Source organism: Lampetra planeri, chromosome 49 (genome assembly GCF_965212315.1).
Source record: "Lampetra planeri chromosome 49, kcLamPlan1.2.h2, whole genome shotgun sequence".
NCBI lineage: Eukaryota > Metazoa > Chordata > Hyperoartia > Petromyzontiformes > Petromyzontidae > Lampetra > Lampetra planeri.
Window position 1 is genome coordinate 4,037,983 of NC_136155.1, and position 24,758 is coordinate 4,062,740.

The 24,758-nt window shown below is 50.7% G+C and overlaps 1 protein-coding gene across 2 annotated transcripts; it reads left to right on the top strand.

Moving 5' to 3' along the window:
• The first annotated feature begins 313 nt into the window (after positions 1–313).
• LOC144734054 (uncharacterized) lies at positions 314–21,232 on the top strand. 2 transcript variants are annotated; one of them, XM_078616104.1, is made up of 6 exons: positions 314–714; positions 13,528–13,752; positions 14,011–14,303; positions 14,908–15,045; positions 15,275–15,440; positions 16,539–21,232. In XM_078616104.1, exons 1-6 carry the CDS (start codon positions 603–605, stop codon positions 16,796–16,798), a joined length of 1,194 nt encoding a protein of 397 aa, XP_078472230.1. In that variant the 5' UTR covers positions 314–602; the 3' UTR covers positions 16,799–21,232. The 2 variants fall into 2 exon arrangements, with proteins under 2 accessions (XP_078472230.1, XP_078472229.1); XM_078616103.1 differs by having other exon boundaries at positions 317–714; positions 13,519–13,752.
• Positions 21,233–24,758: the final 3,526 nt, after the last annotated feature.

Consider the following 24,758-nt stretch of genomic DNA (forward strand, 5'->3'; position numbering starts at 1 on the left):
CCCTGTACAAGATAAGGGCTAAACCGTATGATTTGACGGGTTTGCAATCATTGCTACTGCTGCTGCTGATGATGATGATAATACCGATTACACTTTTTAAAGTGTGAAACCGTACATTCGCGATTAAAATTCGCCAAACCACGCGGCCATCGATTCGGGCTTTCATGCAAGCACGTCACCCCAACCTCACGATGTCCTCACGGCACCCGCTCTCCCCACCACTACTCCCACCACTCCCTTCCCCTTCATCCCCCCACCCCCACCATCGCTCCCTCCCTCCCACCCATTACCCCTCCCCTCCTCCCACTCTCTCACGCGCAGGGCGTGAAAGAAACGGCGAGAAGTGGACATTATCTGACACACATCATCAACGAATCGCTATAACCGGAGCGGCCCTGCAGCTTTCTAGAAGCACGAGGTCTGTGGCAGCGGCGAGCGAGGGGCAACAAAGGGGAGGAGGGTGGTAGGGTGAAGAGAGCAGTAGGGAGGAGAGGGCAATAGGGGGAAGGGGCAGCAGTGAGAAGGGGGCAGCAGATAGGAGAGGGCAGTAGAGAGAGAGAGAGGGGAGAGAAAGAGGGGAAGACGGGTCGTGGGGGTCAGAGATGCCGAGGTCATTTCTGGTGAAGATGCGGAGGAGACGCGCGCAAGGAAGCGGACACCACTACCGATACAGAGATTCCTGCGTCACCAGAGGGGACCTTCCATCGCCCGACAGTGAGTGGTGGTGGCGGTGGTGGCGGTGGTGGTGGTGGCGGTGGTGGTGGTGGCGGTGGTGGCGGTGGTGGTAGTGGTGGTGGTGGTTGTGGTGGTGGTGGTGGCGGTGGTGGTGGTGGCGGTGGTGGCGGTGGTGGTGGTGGTAGTGGTGGTGGTGGCGGTGGTGGTGGTGGTGGCGGTGGTGGTGGTAGTGGTGGTGGCGGTGGTGGTGGTGGCGGTGGTGGTGGTGATGGTGGTAGTGGTGGTGGTGGTGGTAGTGGTGGTGGTGGCGGTGGTGGTGGTGGTTTATGGAGGGGTTCGTAGCACGCTGCGCCGAACGACCCCGTTGACCCCCCCCTCTCCCTCCCCGAGTTGATTCCCACCGCTCGAGACGACCAAACACCGGTCGAGATTATCTTTCAAACCCGGGTCCCTGGGGCCTCCCCTAGGTCGACTCGGCCTCAAATGAGTACCCGATGCGGTGTGTAAAACATCGCCACTGGGGGAGACAAAGGCGTTTGGGGTGGTGCTGGCCACCCACCCCCTCGTGTGCCGTGCCGGTCTTCACAGGTGCTACTCGCTAAAAGCACTTGTCCCAACAGTCTGTGACAGGCTATATGGGGGATCTTTGTCTCTGTGGTGGTGGTGGCGCGCGTGCACGCGTGGGGGAGCGGTGGCGCAGTCGTTGGCGCACCGCGACTGCGGAACGGCCGAGTCTTTTTTGCTTTTCCCGCTCACGGCTAGCATCGCTGGCGACTGTCTGAACCGCTCACGCGCCTCCCCTAGGTCGACTCAGCCTTTAGGCGCGCGTGTGCCGGGCACCGGTGTGCAGACTTCGCCCAGATGAGTACTTGGTGCGGTGTGTAAACGTCGCCTTGAGAGAGACAAAAGCGGCCGGGCGTTTAGAACGCCATATAAATGCCGGACTTAATAGGTGCTCGCTAACAGCACTTGCCCCGATAATGTGTGTGTAGGCTACACGGCAGATATTTGTTTTTGCGCGAATACAGCACATCACGTGGATTACACTGGTCAACAAAAAAAAATAACATTTTTTTCTGGCCTGGACTTTTGCAGCTGTTTTAGACGAATTTCAGGGTGCTGATTTCAAATCTGATCTCAGATTTGCTCTATCACATCTCACTTTTATGCTATCGGCATACCCCATTTTAATTGATTTTACCCGAAATTAACTCTGTCACTTATGTTTGCAAGTTGTTGCGAGTCAGTGACTGATTTAGTGTTAAAATATGGTGCTGTATTTTTAGGATAGTGTGTTTATAATATAATTTTATGTAGATATCTACATTTATTTAATATATATTTTTCTGCAGTTTTTATTGAAAATGCAATATTTGATACCTCAAAAAACCTGATGTGATAGACAAAAACTGATGCCAGATTTGGAATCAGCACCCCAAAATAACCTTAAAACCGTTGGAATGCCTTATGCCAGAAAAAGTGTGTTGACCAGTGTTATCGAACATAAGCGGGTTACAAAAGAAACACACACACACGCGCACATTACGTTATTTAACATCCTTCAGAAAAGTGAATTGGCTTGGACCAGGCCACGTCGTGATCTATCCACCCCAAGCCGTCTATGTATGATGAACTTCTTTTGCACCCTACGTAGCCAACCGCGCTCATCGGAGGGGGCAATCACGCACCAACACGGCGCGTGCTGACCCAGGCTGGCAAAGTGGCGATGCTATGTGACCCTTGACCCCGCGTTTTGTTCTCTAATCCACGTGTTCCTCTTCCTGTCTCGGCTGCATGTCGCGTCGACGTCGCGTTCGCAAAAGTGCACGCGTTCGTTAAACATACACAGGCGCACGTACACACACATATATATATACATAGAACTATACATACCATACCTAATACACGTGCAAAGCCCCCCCCCCCCCATTCTTCTAGCCTCAACAGACTGTTGGGGCGAGTGCTGTTGGCGAGCGCCTCTGAAATCCGGCACCGTGGCATGGGTGGTGTGGTCCGAAAACCACGCCCGGCCGCCTTTGTCTCCCCAGTGCCGATGTTGTACACACCGCATCAAGTAGCTACGGTCATTTAAGGCTGAGCCGACTCAGTGCCGTTTTTGAAATATTCGCCGATGATTCTATTGCTCACGATTTGCTGGTTTATCCAGGATGTTTCTGATGCGCGTCGTCGCGTTACGATGTTCTCTGTTCACATTTTGTTTGTTGCGGTTGCACCCGACTCAAGAGCCGCATGGCTCACAAGGCTGCACACCTGATACATGGAACTTGAAACTCCGTCTCGCCGGGGTTCGTGGCGCGGTGGCACTCACCACTGCACTACCGCTCCCCTCCACACACACACACAGCACACACCACACACACACCACACGCATGTACACCCAGGCGTACGTGCGTACACAAACAACGGGGGAGCGGTGGGGTAAGCGGTTAGCGCGCTGCGCTACGAACCGCGTGAGCCGAGTTCGATTCACGGCCAACACCAGCGGCGATTATCTGAACCGGTCCTGGTCCTCCCCTAGGTCGACTCAGCCTCAAGTGAGTACCTGATACGGTGTGTAAAAGCATCTCCGCCAGGGAGACAAAGGCGGCCGGGCGTGGTTGCTGGCCACCCACCTCCTCGTGTGCCGTGCCGGCCTTCATAGGTGCTCGCTAACAGCACTTGCCCCAACAGTCTGTTAAAGTCTGTTGAGACATACAGACGGACACGCATGTACATGTACATGCCTACGCACACGTGTAGGCATGATACACACACTCAAATCGCGTGGCCATAAATAGGCGAGGGGATTTTTTAAGTGTCGTTTGTTTTGCGTCCTCCGAACGGATTTTTGTCGATGCCGACAGATTATAGAAGAACGGCCGCGTGGAAGTGAATCCTGGAAAAACGATGGAATAAGTTCAATAAAAGCGGGCCACAGAGTTGACCTTCGAGATAAATAAACGGCGGCGTAAAACCGCGACTCTTATTGGTCGACGGGGACCCACCGACGTTGTGTCGGAGCGAAAGCGGAACACGAGGACGAGAGAACAAACGCATGATAATGCATGTTGTCGATTGTTAAGCAAGGCGAGTGAGTGGGGTTTGGGGCACAGGGCACGTCGCTCGCTACGAGGGGTGGTGACCAACAGTCGAGATCCATCCGACACTCCTTGAATTTTGCCCCCCCCCACACACGTTTCAATGTAGGAATGTTTGATTGTGTTGTTGTTGTGTTTACATTGTATGGGGAGCGGTGGGGCAGCGGTTGGCGCACTGCGCTATGAACCCGGTCGACGCGAATTCGATTCTCGCTCACGGCCAACACCGGTGACGATTATCTGAACCGGTCCTGCGCCTCCCCTAGGTCGACTCGGCCTCAAATGAGTACTTGGTGCGGTGTGTTGACATCGCCACTGGGGAGACAAAGGCGGCCGGGCGTGGTGCTGGCCACCCACCTTCTCGTGCGCCGTGTCGGCCTTCATAGGTGCTACTCGCTAACAGCACTTGCCCCAACAAGTCTGTTCAGGCTATATGGGGGATCTTTGTCAAAAAATATTGCACCCGTGGTGTTAATGGTTCATCACACTTAACTTGTAGAATCGGTCTCCAGGCGTGGCAGTTTAAAATAATGTTTCGGAGCACAGTGCGCTAATCACTGCGCCACCGCTGTTTAGTTTGTTGTTCGATTAGCACGGTTGGCTACGTACGGTGCGAAAGAAGTTCAACATACATATTTACATTGCCTCACGCAGACACATTGTTGTCCTGTACAAAGGCTATACGGGGGACCTTTGTCTTTGTTGCATTGCCTTCCGAAACGAAGCAAGAGGCGCTCACAGAGGATGGAGAAACAACAAAATAACTCCGATTTGCAGGAGGCGTTACCTGAAACCCATGTGAACCGAGTAATTCGCCCGCAGTGGAGTGTGACGCTGATGCCAGCAGAAAGCGGTCAAAGTTATCGGATTATCAGGAAAACCAGCGTTGACGTGAATGACAAACCAATTACGTATAACACTCTGGGAACACGTGCACACATACAATATACGTGCGGCACGCACAAACGTATGTTGAACGTACACATGGGGCGGGGAGCGGTGGCGCATTGGTTGGCACACTGTGCCTCCAAAACTGTGGCACCAAAACTGAGCCATCAAAACTGGTGTCCTGAGTTTGGTACCGGTACACGGATAACATCAGTGGCAAGCGATGCCTGCACTGATGTCGGACCACCCTTATGGTTCACACCAAGCCATAGGAGGTGTTTTTTTTTGTATTAGATCGTTTTAATATATAAATGTGTCGTTAAACCCGCCACCACCCGACACGGCCAATTCGTAAGGCTCGTCACGTAAATAAAACGTGCCAATTAGTGACGACCTCCGCACACCGCTTGTGTGTTGCAAACGTGGCGGGTTTACTCTCCAACACACAACCGGTTAGTGCTGAACCGGTTAGTGCTGACGCAGTAACGATTTTGGCACGTTTTGTTTCCGTGACAAACCTGAACAATTGGCTGTGTCGGGTGGTGGCGGGATACAACGACGCATTCCTATTCACCCAAAACAAATAAAACAACCCCCCAACCCTTTATTTAACACGCCGGCTTTCGCGACCAATATCATCCATAATTTAGATTTTTTCGGGTTAGATCGCGTAAATATATAAATGTTGTGTCGTTAAAACCCGCCACCACCCGACACAGCCAACTAGCAAGGTTTGTCACGTAAACAGAACGTGGCCAATTCGTCACTAGTACAGCACACCGGTTGTGTGTTGGAGAGCCAAGCCACACCATTTACAATCTGAGTACGACGTTTCGCCAGTTACTACAACTAGCTTCATCAGGCGACAGCCAGATTTGTGGAGCAGTCCACCTGTTTAAACCATTTAATTGTGGATAACTTTGGTCGCCAAAGCCTACCACGTGTTAAACTCACTTGATTCAGCCTGTGCATTGGATCGGTCTGTGTGGATCTCTGAGCGTTGTCCGCCTCGCACGCGTGGTGGTCTTTAAAATAATGTTCTTCCACGTGGAGCCAAGCACTCGTTCATGGAATGGGACAAACGTCTGAGGAGTATAACCTCCCGAGGAATTTCGCATCTCAAATTGCGAGGCATGCGTTCAATTGCTAGGCATGTCCCCGCTTACTCGTGTTAGCACGTGCAGAGTGCAAGTGTCATACATCCACACGCAACATTCATTCATACAAAGACAAATATCCCCTGATATCGCCTTAAAACAGACTGTTGGGGCAAAGGGAGTAGTCCCTATGAAGGCAGGTATGGTGCACAAGGGGGTGGGTGGCCAGCACCACGTCTCCCCAGTGACGATGTTTACGCACCGCTCCAGGTCACCCATTTTGAGGCCGAGTCGACCTAGGGGGAGGCCCAGGACCGGCTCAGATAATCGCCGCGAGCGGGAATCGAACTCGGGTGGGGCCGTGTTCATAGCGCTGCGCTACCGCTCCAAACAATTCGCCCGTGCACACAAACCCGTGTGTTGCAGCTATTCACCGTGTAGCCCTTGGGTAGGCTGCTAGGGGAAGTATTTGTAGGTTTTTTCGGTAAAGTCACGTAGGTAAAAAATTTAAATTAATAAAAGTAAAATAAAATAAAATCTTTTTACTTTTATTAATTATTATTTTTTTACCTACGTGACTTTAGGCTGCTAGGGGAAGTATTTTTAGGTTTTTTCGGTAAAGTCACGTAGGTTAAAAATTAAAATTAATAAAAGTAAAATAAAATAAAATCTTTTTACTTTTATTAATTTATTTTTTTTACCTACGTGATTTTAAAAATTAAAATTAATAAAAGTAAAATAAAATAAAAGCTTTTTACTTTTATTAATTTAAATTTTTTACCTACGTGACTTTACCGAAAAAACCTAAGAATATGAATCCTTGCAGTCACGAAAGCTTCAAATCTAGAATTGCTAGGGGAAGCTTCCATGAGCGAGCACCTATTAAGGCCGGTACGGCCAGCGCGACTGGGTGGTGGGGCCAACACCACAGACGACCGCCTTTGCCTCCCCAATGCTGACACTTAAAGCCGCATTGCAGGTTGAGGCCACCTCATTGGAGGCCCAGGACGAGTCCGCGTGCAGCGTTAACCGCCGATGATGTTGGCCGTGGCCTGGAATCGAACTTGCGGCGGTTTGCTGGTCCGTAGCGGCGGCGGCGGCGTTGCCAACCGCTGCGCCACCGCTCCCCGAAGATCCACGCGCAACACGCACGCGCGCTTTGTGTGAGCGCGCGTGCTGAGATCACACCTAAGCAGGCAGGCGCACAGACAACGAAATATTGTCGCTGCTGTAGATTCTAACGATGTTCTAGAGAGGGGCCGTCCATAAATGACGTCACGCACCTGGGGGGCGGGGTCAGACATTTGTGACGATGTGTGACGAGGGGAGGGGGGGTTTGAGAAATGTGACGTCACATCAAAATGCGCAACTTTAAATTATTATAGACAACACGTTCTACTTAATTAAATAGACTCAGCAATCAAAAATCATTTACGACTATAATGAGCCAAGAATGTCTGTGTGTCCCGCGCGTGACGTCACTCCACGTCGGCCAGCCCCCCTCATTAATAATCATGAGCGGGTGACGTCACTCCACATGCAGCACCTTTCCCTCATTAATAATCATGAGCGGGTGACGTCACTCCACATGCAGCACCTTTCCCTCATTAATAATCATGAGCGGGTGACGTCACTCCACATGCAGCACCTTTCCCTCATTAATAATCATGAGCGGGTGACGTCACTCCACATGCAGCACCTTTCCCTCATTAATAATCATGAGCGGGTGACGTCACTCCACATCGGCCAGCCCCCCTCATTAATAATCATGAGCAGGTGACGTCACTCCACATGCAGCACCCCCCCCCCTCATTAATAATCATGAACAGGTGACGTCCTCCAAATGGACACCCAACCTTCATTAATAATTATTAGCGGGTGACGTCACTCCACATGGGGGGGGGGGCGAGGCCCCTCCTCCCTCCTCCTCGGCGTCAACTCACAGCCCTCACTACAAAGGCAGAACCCTCACGTCACGTGATCCACGTAACGCTGTTGAGACATCGAAGTAAAAAGGACGTCGTGATGAACAAGGCATTATAACCTCTACATGAAATAGGTATGTGTCACCGCGCCCTTATAAATTGCACACGAATTGATGCAGTGAATATATCACGTCGCGGTCTGATTTTCGCTCGCAAGTTTCAGACTTACTGCCATATCCACCCGTCCTTGGACGGGCAAAAAGTCGAGTAGAAAAGAATATCGCTTGCTGCTGTGCTGGTGAAAATCAGCACACTTGGCGATGAAGTCATCCAGCTTCTTACGTGCACGTGAATACTTGTACAGGGTAGTGGAAACACTCGGCATATTCGACGATAACATCCTGGCCTTAAAAGGAAAAAAATCATATAGAATGGATGACGTTTCGGGCAAGAGCCCATAAATAGAGAGGGCAGAGAGACAGAGTTTGTTGTCCTCCGATTAGCACGGTTGGCTACGTACGGTGTGAAATAAGTTCAACATACAGTACAGAGTCGATGAGTGGATGGTCAAGGGATGAAACGCATCCCAGACAGAGAGAGAGGTCACCCACAGAGGAGATGGAGCTTTGAAATCACTCGATGTGCAGGTGCCGTGTGAATCGTGAAATCGCTGGGTCGTGAGATGGGGGTGGTGACGGTGACCATGGGCGATAATTAATCAATTAAATTCATACGGCAGCTTTCTACTCATTGCTCAAGGACGTGGGTTCGACTCCAACCCTGACGTCTGCTGTATATTTTGAGTTTGCTCGTCTTTCTCGACATGGTCGCATGGATTTTTCTCCGGGTCCTCCCAATTTTTTCCCTCCACATTTCTATTTTTTTTTTTATCAACATCACGCCTTTAGAGTATTTGGCTGCTATACAACATTTCCACATCACAAGGCAACTTCGTTGAGTTAGCTATCAGTTGTGGCCAAAGTTGCTTCTGGAAATGAGCTACATAGTTCAATTTAGTTTATACTATCACTGGCCTGGCTATGGGAGGAAGGACACAACAGACGGAACGAGAGAGAGAAAAGCCAAGTCACCAGGAGAAGTGAAAGCAAGAGAGAGAACGAACTCGTTAAATTTCGATTTAAAGCTTTCGTGACTGCAGGGATTCATCTTCTTGGTTATTTCGGTAAAGTCACGTAGAAGGGAAATAATAAAATAATAATAATAATAAAATAATTGTCACGACGTTTCGGCCACATTATGTTTTATTTTTATTATTTTATTATTTCCCTTCTACGTGACTTTACCGAAAGAACCAAGAAGACGAACGAACTCGTGTTGAGACGGCGGGGAGGTTCAATCCACTCCACCGCTGTCTTCGAATCACGGACAAAGCCGGGCACGGAGTTTGACCCACGTCTGGGCAACTGGGTGGGAAGGTCACGCAACCGTCCGGAGTAGCCGTGTCGGGCCATCGAATGACGAAGCCTTTTGGGATGACCGCACACGCACACGGGGTGTGGTGTGGTGGGGGGGTTGGTAAATGTGCACGATGAAGTTGGTTTGTTGAGCGCCTTGTAGGTCAGAAGGAGGACCTTCAAACGGGCACTGTGAACTCTCTAGACCAGTGGTTCTTAACCCTTTACTGCAGCCTTGCACCCCTTGATTCTCAGTCGTAGGGGAAAAAATTACAATGTTCATAAATACATCGGGGTTTCAACAAAGCAAGCTGTACTTACGTGCGCGTGTCTAATTTGTGTATGTAAAGAAAAATCTGACCATGTCTCGCACGCCGAGAAAGGGGCATCACGCAGCCCAAGGCGGTGAAGCGTACACCCCAGGGTAAGGAGAACCATTGCTTTAGGAAGTCGGTGAAGAGAGAGAGTGGCCAGGGACGGGCTAAGCGGTAAACGCCGCGTGACCAGAGACATCTCTCCGTCCCCGAAGGTTGGTGTTTGGCTCGGCGTAATTTGGCACGCGGGTAAAACACCGATTGGGCAAATTCTTTGACGAGGACCTGGCTTACGCCACCGAAAACATGGTTACAGCAGCAGCGAGAACAACAACAATAACAACAAACAAATTTCGATTTAAAGCTTTCGTGACTGCAGGGATTCATCTTCTTGGTATGTGACTTTACCGAAAGAACCAAGAAGAACAACAAACAAATTACGAACAAACATCAATCCAACAAACAACCGTTGCGATGTTAAGTTTCGTGAATGGCACGGTCGTGGATCATCGACCCCGGTTACAACTGGCACAGAAAATACAACGTGGGCATGGGGAACGACCAGGGGAAACGGATAGCAGGCTGGGGCACATGCAAATTTGCATGGGACTTGTGTGTGCGTGTACGTTTCACGAAGGTGGTTGCGTCTGTTTGTATGTAGCGGTTAGCGCACTGCGCTACGAACCCGGCGACCCGAGTTCGATTCGTGCTCACGGCCAACACCGGTGACGATTATATGAACCGATCCTGGGCCTCCCCTAGGTCGACTCAGCCTCAAATGAGTGCCTGGTGCGGTGCGTAAACATCGCCATTGGGGAGACAAAGGCGGCCGGGCGTGGTTGCTGGCCACCCACCCCCCTCGTGTGCCGTGCCGTCCTTCATGGGTGCTCGCTAACAGCACTTGCCTCAGCAGTCTGTTAAGGCTACACGGGGGATCTTTGTCTGTGTTATCACACACTGCACGTACCCTTGGCTAGCGAGTCCAGACGAAGGCAGTTGGAAGACATGACTCACATTTTTTTTGCGCAATGATTGGGAACGAGTTTCACAAGAGGCCAATCTTTGGCTCTCCAAAGTTGAATCAACTCAGAGATTCGCCTGGCCGGCCCTTGCACAATTACCGGACAAAAACAACAGAGACCCAAGGCCCTTTGTTTTACACACACACACATATACAGCGAGATAGAACATTCAAATAGCCATGACGTTTCACGGTTTAAGAACCACACAAATGTCACTTTTTCTTAGCGTTTCACAACACACCGACTTAAAGACAAAAAGCAACCCAAGGGAAGGACGTTAATAATTCTAATGTTTTAATTCTCGCAAAAGTTAAATTATGTCAGTGATGCTGCTGCTACCGCTGGCAGTGCTGCAAAACACAATTAACAACTGAAAACACTCGTCATTAACACTGTGGCCTTACAATAAACACGACAATCTATATAAGCGACGTTTCAGGCAATGGCCCTTTTTCATAGCACACGGAAACTGCACTTGTCCACACAGTGGAATCATGGGGAGAGTTACATTACAAAATATATTACTGATGACCAGTTTTTGTTGTTGTTGATGTTGTTCACTGAGGCATATGAGTAGTTACACGAATATTAGTTACTGAGTACCAGGCAAATCCTTCAATAATCAAAAGTATACTATGAGACCTCCTTTACCCGTATCAAAATATAGTAATACGTTTTTACCCTTTTATCTGGTACAAAAACTGACACCTTTATACAAGGGATCATGTTTGCAATAACCACAACACAAGCAGTCAAAATGCAAACAAAAAGAAACAACTCTGATGATGATAATGATATGCACTGTCCTTGGAGTTGATTGGTCCTCACCCGAGACAGCTTTTCTTAGAGCCTAGTCTCCATTGGTCCAACACCAATGGACCAGATAAAAGGGTAAAAACCTATTACTAAATCAAAAGTATAACTGAACTCATCGCACTCTCTGAGAAAGGGGGGAACAGATCATTGCTGGTCGGTTTCATGGCTGTCTGACTGGCCCCTGGCCCATGGGCAAATGCGCGATGGTGATGTTACGCCAGCAAAAAAAGGGGGGGGGGAGTTGGGGTTATGGGAGGGAAGCGAGGGAAGGGGGGATGGACCAACACGTCCAAAGCGCGTGCGGACTACTGGTTGATGTTAACATTTCTCAATGGCATCAATCTCAACGGTCCATTATTAATCTCAACGGCCCATCATTAACCTCAATCGTCCATCATAAAACTAAATGGTCCATCATCCATCTCAGTGGTCAATCATAAATAGAAATGGTCCATCAACCATCTCAATCGGTCCGTCATCAATCTCAACGGTTCATCATCCATCTCAATGGTTCCTCAACAATCTCAATGGTTCATCATCCATCTCAATGGTTCATCATTAATCTCAACGGTTCATCATCAATCTCAACGGTTCATCATCAATCTCAATGGTTCGTCATCCATCTCAACGGTTCATCATCCATCTCAACGGTTCATCATCAATTTCAACGGTTCATCATCAATCTCAACGGTTCATCATCAATCTCAATGGTTCGTCATCCATCTCAATGGTTCATCATCCATCTCAACGGTTCATCATCAATTTCAACGGTTCATTATCAATCTCAACGGTTCATCATCAATCTCAACGGTTCATCATCCATCTCAACGGTTCATCATCAATCTCAACGGTTCATCATCAATCTCAACGGCTCATCATCCATCTCAACGGTTCATCATCAATCTCAACGGCGCATCATTAATCTCAACGGCTCATCATCCATCTCAACGGTTCATCATCAATCTCAACGGTTCATCATCAATCTCAACGGCTCATCATCCATCTCAACGGTTCATCATCAATCTCAACGGTTCATCATCAATCTCAACGGCTCATCATACATCTCAACGGTTCATCATCAATCTCAACGGCTCATCATAAATCTCAACAGTTCATCATCAATCTCAACGGTTCGTCATCAATCTCAACGGCTCATCATCCATCTCAACGGTTCATCATCAATCTCAACGGTTCATCATCAATCTCAACGGCTCATCATCAATCTCAACGGCTCATCATAAATCTCAACGGTTCATCATCAATCTCAACGGCTCATCATAAATCTCAACGGTTTATCATCAATCTCAACGACTCATCATCAATCTCAACGGTTCATCATCAATCTCAACGGTTCATCATAAATCTCAACGGTTCATCATCAATCTCAACGGTTCATCATCAATCTCAACGGTTCATCATCAATCTCAACGGTTCATCATCCATCTCAACGGTTCATCATCAATCTCAACGGTTCATCATCAATCTCAACGGCGCATCATCAATCTCAATGGTTCATCATCAATCTCAATGGCTCATCATCAATCTCAATGGTTCATCAACAATCTCAACGATTCATCATCATTCTCAACGGTTCGTCATCAATCTCAACGGTTTATCATCCATCTCAACGGTTCATCATCAATCTCAATGGTTCATCATCAATCTCAATGGTTCATCATCAATCTCAACGGTTCATCATCCATCTCAACGGTTCATCATCAATCTCAACGGTTCATCATCAATCTCAACGGCTCATAATCAATCTCAACGGTCCATCATCAATCTCAACAGTTCATCAACAATCTCAACGGTTCATCATCAATCTCAATGCTTCATCATCAATCTCAACAGTTCATCATCAATCTCAATGGTTCATCATCAATCTCAACGGCTCATCATCAATCTCAACGATTCATCAACAATCTCAACGGCTCATCATCAATCTCAACGGTTCATCATCAATCTCAACGGTTCATCATCAATCTCAACGGTTCATCATCAATCTCAACGGTTCATCATCAATCTCAACGGTTCATCATCCATCTCAGCGGTTCATCATCAATCTCAACGGCTCATCATCAATCTCAACGGTTCATCAACAATCTCAACGGCTCATCATCAATCTCAATGGTTCATCATCAATCTCAATGGTTCATCATCCATCTCAACGGTTCATCATCCATCTCAGTGAAACATAATTAATCGCACTGGGTCCTTCCTTGACTCATTGACATTGACCCTGCTCGCTATTGACGTTTACGATGTCAGCGTGTGCAGCCAGCAAGGGGAACCAAGAGGGATCGCCGGAGGAAAGCAAACGGGACCCCTTCCTGGACCCCGGGGTCCCTCCATCTCCGGAGACTCCGTTCCCCTCCAAATCTCCAAAACGGGACCTCGAATCGGGGGTCCCGGACCCCACTGTGCACCGCCCGGGAGAGACATGGGCGATCCTGGGCCGGGATCATGGTCATGGAGACACCACGTGGAAAGGGCCAGGGCCGGGTATGGAAATGCGCATCGTCGCCTTCGTTGTTGTCGTCGTGATCATCGTTATAGTCGATCAAAGTTCGTCAAGCTGGACGACGATCGGTCATCGCCTATGCTATGCCGAGGCGGCGTACAACAGGGGTCTGTCCTCGGGCCAGATGTGGTGCACACATCCTAACACAATCTCCATCCATCTCTCCATCCATCTCATCTCCATCCACCTCTCCATGCATCTCTCCATCCTTCTCCTCCTCTTCTGGCTATGTTCAACAGAAGACGCAAGGCTCACCATGCCGTGCGAAGACCCTCTCCGCTACACCGGTCTCACTCTACCCCTGGTGCCAGTCGGGGTACCCTGGTCGCCCAGGGGGGCTCACGTGGGACCCCCGCACGGGGTCCCAGACTTTCTCGTCCGCCCCTCCCCGGGGCTGAACGTTGTCCAGGGCCCCTTTGGGGGCGGCCTCCACGCTGCCGCCGTGGCTGCCACCGCGGCGTCGGTGCAGAACTTGCTCCAGGCTCGCGCCCATCCGGAGAACTGCGTCTACAAGTGCCTGAAGTGCCATAAGGTGGGTGCCAACGGATAGCCGCTGACGTGCAGTGAACAAGTCAGGGCGTGCGTAGGCGAAGGCAAGACCTGCCAGCACCTACGATTTGCACGGTTGGCTACGTGCGGCGCGAAAGAAGTTGAACGACATACGTCATCGGCAGTCCCTTGACGGTTCGAGGATGACGTCCATCAGGTTTAGTGGTAGCTCAGGATTCCAATTCTGGATCTGCAGATCTTTGGCCATTGGGCGCGCACTACCAGGTAGCGCCGCACGCAACCGATGCCTCGTTTAAAAACCTTGCCGCTGACCCCCTGCTCGGGCCCAGGGCCGAGCACAGGTTGTCTCGCGAAGACATTCAAAGTTAAGTGGCTCACATTTCTGGGAGGTTCAACGAACCCACGACCTCCTGCATACCAGACGAGGTGGTCAACATCTCGCCACTGCTGCGCGTGCGTGAGTGAACGATAGCCATCGCAACCGGGGCACCCTCGAGAACAACGTCCCCCGCAAGGGTGACGCCGCCGTCAAGCGAGCGTGGAGACTCCGTCTCTGCGGGGATGACGAAGGTATGCCTTCACCCCTGGTGGTGTTCCTCTGCACCCCCACCCCCCCCACCCCCCAGGTGTTCTCCACCCCACACGGCCTCGAGGTGCACGTGCGGCGGCTACACAGCGGCTCGCGGCCGTTCGCCTGCGAGGTCTGCGCCAAAAGCTTTGGCCACGCGGTCAGCCTGGAGCAACACCGCGCGGTGCACTACCAGGTAACGGTGCATTGCCAGGTAGTGGTGTACTACCATGTAGCGGTGCACTACCAGGTAGCGGTGCACTACCAGGTAGCGGTGCACTACCATGTAACGGTGCACTACCATGTAGCGGCCGGACGTGGAGTTGGCCACCCGCCCCATTGCTTCATCAGCACTTGCCCCAACAGTCTGTTAAGGCAACACGGTCGGGGAGGAATCTTTGTCTTTGCCTCCTCCACGGCTGCAGGAGCGGAGCTTCGATTGTGGCATCTGCGGGAAGACGTTCAAGCGCTCGTCCACGCTGTCCACCCACCTGCTCATCCACTCGGACACGAGGCCCTACCCCTGCGCCTACTGCGGCAAGCGCTTCCACCAGAAGTCCGACATGAAGAAGCACACGTTCATACACACAGGTGAGACACACACACACACACACCTACACACACACACCTACACACACACACACTCATACACACTCATATACACGTTCATTCACACAGGTGAGACACACACCTACACACACACACGTTCATACACACAGGTGAGACACACACCTACACACACACACGTTCATACACACATACATACACGCCTACACACACACCTACACACACATACCTACACACACACACGTTCATACACACGAGTGAGACACACACACACACCTACACACACACCTACACACACCTACACACACACACCTACACACACACACACACACCTACACACACAGGTGAGACACACACACAAACCTACACACACACCTGCACACACACCTACACACACACCTGCACACACACCTACACACACACGTTCATACACACAGGTGAGACACACACACCTACACACGGGTGAGACACACACACACACCTACACACACGTGTGAGAGATATCCACACACACCTACCCACACGTTCATATACAGACAGGTGACACAAACACTTACACACAGCTGAGATATACAAAAGACAAATGTCCCCCCCGCATAGCCTTAACAGACTGTCGGGGCAAGTGCTGCTAGCGAGCACCTATGAAAGCCGACACAACACACAAGGGGGTGGGTGGGCGAGCAGCACCATGCCCGACCCCACACACACACACAGGTAAGCCCGTACCCGATGAAGCCCATACCAGTGTGTGTGTGCGCGCGGAATGTGAACAGGTGAGACACATGCACGCGCACAGGTAAGTCCGTACTCAATCGAGCCCGTACCCCCGTGCGTGTGTGTGTGTGTGTGCGTGCGCGTACACCAGTGAAGATTATCTGAACCGGTCCTGGCCCTCCGCGAGGTCGACTCAGCCTCAAATGAGTACCCGGTGCGGTGTGTAAAAACATTGCCACCGGGGAGACAAAGGCGGCCGGGCGTGGTATTGACCGCCCACCCCCTAATCGTGTACCACAGTGCCGGCCTTCACATAGGTGCTACTCGGTAAACAGCACTCGCCCCAACGGTCTGCCGAGGCTACCCGGGGGACCTTTGCCTCTGTGCTTGCGCGTGGCGCGTGCGCAGGCGAGAAGCCCCACAAGTGCTCGGTGTGCGCCAAGGCGTTCAGCCAGAGCTCCAACCTCATCACGCACTCGCGCAAGCACACGGGCTTCAAGCCCTTCACTTGCGACCTCTGCGGCCGCGGCTTCCAGCGCAAGGTGGACCTGCGCCACCATCGCGACACACAGCACCGCGCCGCGCCACCACCGCCACCACCGCTCGACAACTGCACGCGGCTGCCCGAAGTCCCCGGCGAGAGAGAAGGGAAGGCTCACACCCTGTGAGGCTGGGGGAGTGGTGAGTGGGGGGTGGGGGTAGAGGTGAGTGGAGGTGAGTTAGTCGGGGGGGAAGGGAGGTTAGGCTTGGCTCACCCGGCGAGAGAGAAGGGAAGGCTCACACCTCACACCTGTGAGGCTGGGGGAGTGGTAAGTGGGGGGTAGAGGTGAGTGGAGGTGAGTTAGTCGAGGGGGAAGGGAGGTTAGGCTTGGCTCACCCGGCGAGAGAGAAGGGAAGGCTCACACCTCACACCTGTGAGGCTGGGGGAGTGGTGAGTGGGGGGTAGAGGTGAGTGGAGGTGAGATAGTCGAGGGGGGAAGGGAGGTTAGGCTTGGCTCACCCGGCGAGAGAGAAGGGAAGGCTCACACCTCACCCCTGTGAGGCTGGGGGAGTGGTGAGTGGGGGGTGGGGGTAGAGGTGAGTGGAGGTGAGTTAGTCGGGGGGGAAGGGAGGTTAGGCTTGGCTCACCCGGCGAGAGAGAAGGGAAGGCTCACACCTCACACCTGTGAGGCTGGGGGAGTGGTGAGTGGGGGGTAGAGGTGAGTGGAGGTGAGTTAGTCGAGGGGGAAGGGAGGTTAGGCTTGGCTCACCCGGCGAGAGAGAAGGGAAGGCTCACACCTCACCCCTGTGAGGCTGGGGGAGTGGTGAGTGGGGGGTGGGGGTAGAGGTGAGTGGAGGTGAGTTAGTCGGGGGGGAAGGGAGGTTAGGCTTGGCTCACCCGGCGAGAGAGAATGGAAGGTGGGCCTCGGCAAGGTAAGGTCATTTACCCTTTTTACCGGGTAAAAGGGTCAAGGGTAAAGGTGTCGACATGCCAAGTGGTAAGGTAAAGGGTAGGGTAATGGTAGCGTGGAAGTATTACCCTGTAAATACCTTGCTTACCGCTCGCTAAAAGCTCCGTTGGCGCAGTCCGTGGCCTCCATTTAAAATTTGAATCATCGAGAGTATTCTATAGATGAGTAAAGCGCTCTGCCTAGCATTGACCTGTTACAAACCTTGTTCATGTGTAGTAGTACCCCAGTAATTACCCTGTAATCGGGTAATTTGTATGGAGGGTAAAAGTAGAATCGTTGCTTTTGACATTTTACCTTTTACCTTACCTTACCGAGGCCTAGTGGAAGGCTCACACCTCACCCCTGTGAGGCTGGGTGAGTGGTGAGTGGGGGGTAGAGGTGAGTGGAGGTGAGTTAGTCGAGGGGGGAAGGGAGGTTAGGCTTGTCTCACACGGCGTGTGATAGAGTGGGTGGGGATGGGTGAGGGGAGATGAGAATGTGACGAGGAAAGTGGTGGAGTGGGCACGGATCAGGCGAGGAACTGAGGCTCCCAGAGTCTCCTAATTTTTACGAGAGAAGAAACAAAAGCTCACCCCTCGCCCGCGTGAGGACGATGATGGAATTGATGAGAGATGGGTGAGATGCTGGGAGGTGAGGTGAGGCCAGTGAGTTGAGGGTCGGGTTGAGAGTGGCCCAAAATGAGACAACAGGTGAGGTGAGGAGATAGGTAAATATGTAGGGCGGTGAGGAGAGGTGGGGGCAGTTGAGTGTGAGAGGTGGTGAGGAAGGCCTGGTGAGGCGATGCAGTAGAGGAGAGGCAGGTGAGAAGTGAGGAGAGGTGAGGGGGGGGGGGGTGAGAAACGAAACGTCGCCAATCAACGTCCGGCTAAGCTCGTCCCTCTCCTTGACAATTGAGGGAACGTGGAATCGGGTCACTTATTTATCATGCAGGTCAAGACGAAGACAAAGATCCCCCGTGTAGCCTTGACAGACTGTTGGGGCAAGTGCTGCTAGCTGCGCCTACGAAGGCCGGCACCGCACACGAGGGGCGGGGGGGGTACGGTGGCCAGCACCACGCCGGGCCGCCTTTGTCTCCCCAGCGGTGATGTTTACACGCCGCACCAGGTACTCATTTGAGGTCGAGTCGACCTAGAGGTGGGGGGGGGGGGCAGGACCTATTTACACAAATGCACGATATTATATCATTCGGCACGCGATGGAGTGTGCACGTGGTAGCAACGATGTCGTCAAGTGGCGTTGTCCAAGTCTTGTTGAAATGGTGGCCTTCGCAAACATTTGCATTTCAAACGTAGTCATGTTAATCGACGCCCGATCTGTTACAATTACTATCACCAGGAATGTCCTGCCCCGCATTTGTAACGTCATGTAATTGTCAAAGGCTCAGGGATACAGGCTGTGTGAATGTTAATGCGTTATTGTGTAATGATGACGATAATTATTATTGTGTTATATTTATGTACAAAACAGAGGATTCCCACGTGTAGCCTTAACAGAGACTGTTGGGGCAAGCGCTGTTGGCGAGCACCTGTGAAGGCCGGCACGGCACACGAGGGGCAGAGTTGCGGCCAGCACCTCTCCCCAGTATTTAAATTGTGAGCACGAAAATAGTCTTGACAATGTTCACAAGTTCATGTACAAGTGCTGCCGCACACACGGATTTAAAGTACGTGTGTCTACACGCAAAGGGGCAGTCAAAATATTAACGGAAATATGTTTAAGGGATAGGTACGGGTGAGCGATTATTTGATGTATTTAAATATGTATATACGGCTGTTTATTACTCAAACGACAATAGCACTTGGGGCGCCACGGTGGCTAGGAGATGTTAACTACCTCGCCTGGTATGCAGGAGGTCGTGGGGTTCGATCCCGACCGTTATGCCTGCTGTATATTTGGAGTCTGCATGTCTCTCTTTCTCTCCCCGTGGTCGCGTAGATTTTTCTCCGGGTTTTTCTCTCCACGTTTAGAATCGACATCACGCGTTTAGAGCGTTTGGCCGCTATAAATGTCCAACAACAATGACGATAAGCCACAACGCTGAGCTATTTTTTATTCGTGATGGCCGGGTAGCTTCTGAAAGAGTTACATGGCTCAGTGGGGCATACCTGGTAAAATCAAATAATAGGTTTTGTTTGTATAGTTTTAGTAGTTTATCCAGGAAAGCCTCGTTTTCAAGAGGGCCCAGCTTCACTGGGGACTCAAAAAGGTCACCCAAACCCACATGGCTAATCTGTCCTGCCCTGGTCACCGCCACCACCCCCACGTCGCAAGCCAGCCCAGCGGAATTTTTTGGGGGGAGGGAGGACGGCAGAAATTCCTCGATTATCGCCGCTAGACGAGTCCCTGAAAAGTGCCGCCGGGTGTTAAGCGAGGAACTGCTGCTGTTTCTCAATCACGTTGTTCACGACAGCATGTGAACTGCGGTCATCCCATGGAGGCGACAGAGATACCGAGATGAGGGTACGCTCGCGCCAGCGTTGAACTGCCGTTCACTCCGCGTGCTTTATCGCCGTACCGCTCAACCGCACAGAAAGCTGTTCGAACGGCGCGCGTTCCACGCTATAATGGCACGTGTTTCACGTGATAACAGTCACTTGTTCCACGCTGTAACTGCACTAATCCGCAATGCCAACGGTGCGACGGTGGTGGACATTCTACATTCCCATGGCAGTGGTCAGTCCATCCATGGGGATGACCACCCTTGGCCGTGGCTTTCCCACAAGGTGGTACCTCTTCTTGGTTCTTTCGGTAAAGTCACGTAGAAGGGAAATAATAAAATGATAGAAATAAAACATAATAAAATAATTCTCACGACGTTTCGGCGACAACGCAAGCAGCCGTCCTCGGGTGAAGAACAGGTCTGTCGGAAAGACAGCGTCTCATTCTGTCGGAAAGACAGCGTCTCATTCAGACGCTGTCTTTCCGACAGACCTGTTCTGCACCCGAGAACGGCTGCTTGCGTTGTGGCCGAAACGTCGTGAGAATTATTTTATTATGTTTTATTTCCATTATTTATTATTTCCCTTCTACGTGACTTTACCGAAAGAACCAAGGAGATGAATCCCTGCAGTCACGAAAGCTTTAAATCGAAATTTAAGGTGGTACCTGTTTTATTGACCTCGAAGAGATGATGGCAGTCTTGGTGTCGTCACCGCCGCAACACACATCACGTGAACGCTTCTCACCATCCGCATGTCCTTATCCGTACACGGATAACCATGCCAACCAAATATAGAGTTGTACAATATATTCGTTATATTCAGCCCTAAGTGATTAGCATTAAGGCCATGGCTCATCACGCGTTTGCAGCCCTCCCTCAGTCGGTGGTGGAAATTCCACATTCCTATGGCGGCGGGTGGGACAAGTCTCTCTAGCAGACAACCAGTTGATCCCCCACCACCATCATCATCCACAGAGTGGTGTTCATTTTACCGACCTCCGGGGTGAGGGATTATGGGTTGAGTCAAACCCCCTAACCAAGACTCGAACTTGCAACCTTGCGATTGTGGAGGGTTACACAGAGTCAGAAGGAAAGCGTTAACTATGCACAGGACAATAAACTATGCAACTGAATATATATGCACATATATACTTTCGGTCGGTCGGTCGGTCGGTTGGGCATTTTGTGAATAAAAATGAAAGTTGGGCGAATGAATTTGTCAATGTGGGTTTGTGTTGGGATTTCGAATTTCTCTGTGACCATGGCAACGTTGGGCCAATGTTGCGCCAAGGTTCGGGTAACGTTGGCCGAACGCTGCCGCGACGTTTGCGCCAACGTTGGCATTTAGGAAGCCTCTTGTTCAGGGGGGTCCTGCCGCTACCTTTGGCTTTTTACTTCAAGCCCGTGTTTCAAGTTTCAAGTTTCATTCAAGTTTCATTTATTAGGTTTTGCCCTGTGAGCCATTCGGCTCTTGAATCGGGTGCAACCGCAACAAACAAAAAAACAAAAACATGAACAAGAAAACATCTTAAAGTGACTAAGTGCAAACAGAAAATCCAAGAAAAGACAGCAAAATATTGCAGAAAAAGCACCGTACACCAACACTGTGTGCAAAAAATCCCAGTGGGATGCAAGTCAAACAACAACAACAACCACAAGACAACTTAGATTAAGGCCATCAGTCTAACTCTGTACTACAACAAACAAACATGGCCAAACCGAAAAACTTTTCAAAAATCACCAAAATAAAGCCATAAAAGCAATGAAACAGTGATCATAGGAACTGTGACCGAATTTTCACTTCACAGCAAGGCTGGCGGGTCACTGGCGGCCCCCTGGTGGCCTTTAATGCGGCCCCTGGCATGCGGGCCACCGACCGACAACACGCAAAGAGTGACAACACCAGCCCCATCATCATCGCCGTGCTGCTGTCAAACCCACAATGGTTTCAAACGCGTGGCGGCCCTCACACGCCGACCGATGATGTCTTATCGGCGAAAGTGTTCGGCCGATGAATGATGACTTTATTGTTGTTGTTGTTATTTACGTGGGAAGATAAAACCGAGGCACACGGAGAAATCCCCACGCCTTGCGCGAGGGGGACAACGATCTATCCCGTACCGACGGAAACAGACGGCGATCAGTCCACTTTTGGCTGCTGGCCATCGCACAGAGACGGTGTCTCACCGCATCGCGCGGCGCTTTCAGATGCGCTTCTGCGGCCGTCTGGAACGCTCTTCCTTCCGATATTAGGAAGCCACTGGAGCTACGCACTTGTTAAATCATCGTCTATATTGAAAACTCATTTATTTAGAACTGCTTGTTGTGTTTAGTTTGTTGTCCTTCCCCCGCACCTGCAATTAGCGCGGTTGGTTACGTGCGGTGCGAAAGAAGGTCAACATCACGCTGTGATGTAGATGGCATGAACAGAGAAGCATTCCCAGTGTGTATACATCGAGTCTACGTTTCTGTTCGAGTCTATGGGTCTCTGTGTGAGTATATGGGTCTCTGTGCGAGTCTATGGGTCTCTGTGTGAGTCTATGGGTCTCTGTTCGAGTCTATGGGTCTCTGTGTGAGTCTATGGGTCTCTGTGCGAGTCTATGGGTCTCTGTGCGAGTCTATGGGTCTCTGTGTGAGTCTATGGGTCTCTGTGTGAGTCTACGGGCCTCTGTGCGAGTCTATGGGTCTCTGTGTGAGTCTATGGGTCTCTGTTCGAGTCTATGGGTCTCTGTGTGAGTCTATGGGTCTCTGTGTGAGTCTATGGGTCTCTGTGTGAGTCTATGGGTCTCTGTGTGAGTCTGTGGGTCTCTGTGTGAGTCTATGGGTCTCTGTGCGAGTCTATGGGTCTCTGTGTGAGTTTGTGTGTCTCTGTGTGAGTCTATGTGTCTCTGTGTGAGTCTATGTCTCTCTGTGTGAGTCTATGTCTCTCTGTGTGAGTCTATGTGTCTCTGTGTGAGTATATGTGTCTCTGTGTGAGTCTATGTGTCTCTGTGTGAGTCTATGTGTCTCTGTGTGAGTATATGTGTCTCTGTGTGAGTCTATGGGTCTCTGTGTGAGTCTATGTGTCTCTGTGTGAGTATATGTGTCTCTGTGTGAGTCTATGTCTCTCTGTGTGAGTCTATGGGTCTCTGTGTGAGTCTATGGGTCTCTGTGTGAGTCTATGGGTCTCTGTGTGAGTATATGTGTCTCTGTGTGAGTCTATGTCTCTCTGTGTGAGTCTATGGATCTGTGTGTGAACATATCTACCATCAAACAAAGACGGTCACTGCATCGCGTGCTTACAGATGCGCTTCTGCGGCCGTCTGGAACGCTCTTCCTTCCGATATTTGGAAGCCACTGGAGCTGTGCACTTTTAAATCATCGTTAATATTGACAACTCACTTTTTAGAACTGCTTGTTGTTGTTTAGTTTATTGTCCTTTTCCCCGCACCTCCGATTAGCACGGTTGGCGACGTACGGTGCGAAAGAAGTTCAACACGCATGCATTGCTGTACTGCCTCCTCGCGGAGAGCCAGGGTATGGCACCTCCGACACCCTTTAAACTATAAAACCCAACTTTCTTTTATTTTACGAGGTACAACCAACCGGGTTATACAGCTCGTTTCCGGAAGCAACCTGGCCACAAGTGACAGCCCAATAAAGTGGCTCACCATCAAGTGGAAATGTATAGCGGTCAACAACTCCAAACGCGTGATGTTCATTCTAAATGTGGAGGGGAAAACCCGGGGGAACCGGAGAATCCACGCGACACGCAAACTCCAAATATACAGCAGGCGTCAGGATCGGGATCGAACCCACGAGCTCCTGTATACCAGGCGAGGTAGTTAACATCCCATATAGCCACCGTGGCGATATGGGGGGGGGGCGTGGAGTTTCGGGCAAAATCATCTGCGTGCGGCGATCCACCGACTGCTGCTGCCTCCACAGAGCAATGAACGATGACTTCATTATTACAAAGGCGTGCGCCACGCGCTCACCCCCCACGTGTGTGTTGAACTTCTTTCGCACCGTACGTAGCCAACCGCGCTAATCGTAGGCGCGGGGAGGCGGGGGGAGGTCAACACAACTCAACAGTAAAAAAAGCAAATGTTTAAAGTAATCCAACACCATACTCTTTGGCTATTTCGGTAAAGTCACGTAGGTGAAAATAAAAGAAGTTCAACATGAAGAGTGATGGACCCTTGCAGTCACGAAAACTTCAAATCTTGAATTAATCCAACACTGCCGAGACCCCTCTCGCCTGGGACGCTTTGAGGACGCCCTCCTGCCCAACCCGCACGCAGAGGACGCAAACGGGTTTTGATTCCTTCCCCGTACCCGGCCGCACCAGGGTCGAAAACGGGTACCCGTACCCGTAGCCTACCCGATACCCGGCTACCCGTACCCGGCCGGTATCGGGTAGGATACGGGTATCGGGTACCCGATTGCGACCTCTAGGGATGAAGCCATGTTGCAGGCGCGGGTGGGTTGATTCTAGGAACTTGAATTGTGAGAAGAGACAAGACTTTTCGATTTAAAGCTTTCGTGACTGCAGGGATTCATCTTCTTGATTCTTTCGGTAAAGTCACGTAGAAGGGAAGTAATCAAATAATAAAAAGAAAACATTGTTTGTTTTATTTTTATTATTTTATTATTTCAATTTTACGTGACTTTACAGAAAGAACCAAGATGAGACAAGACGTTGGGAAATGAGTGACAAACGGTTACTCACCGGTGACTCACGGTCTACCCGTACCC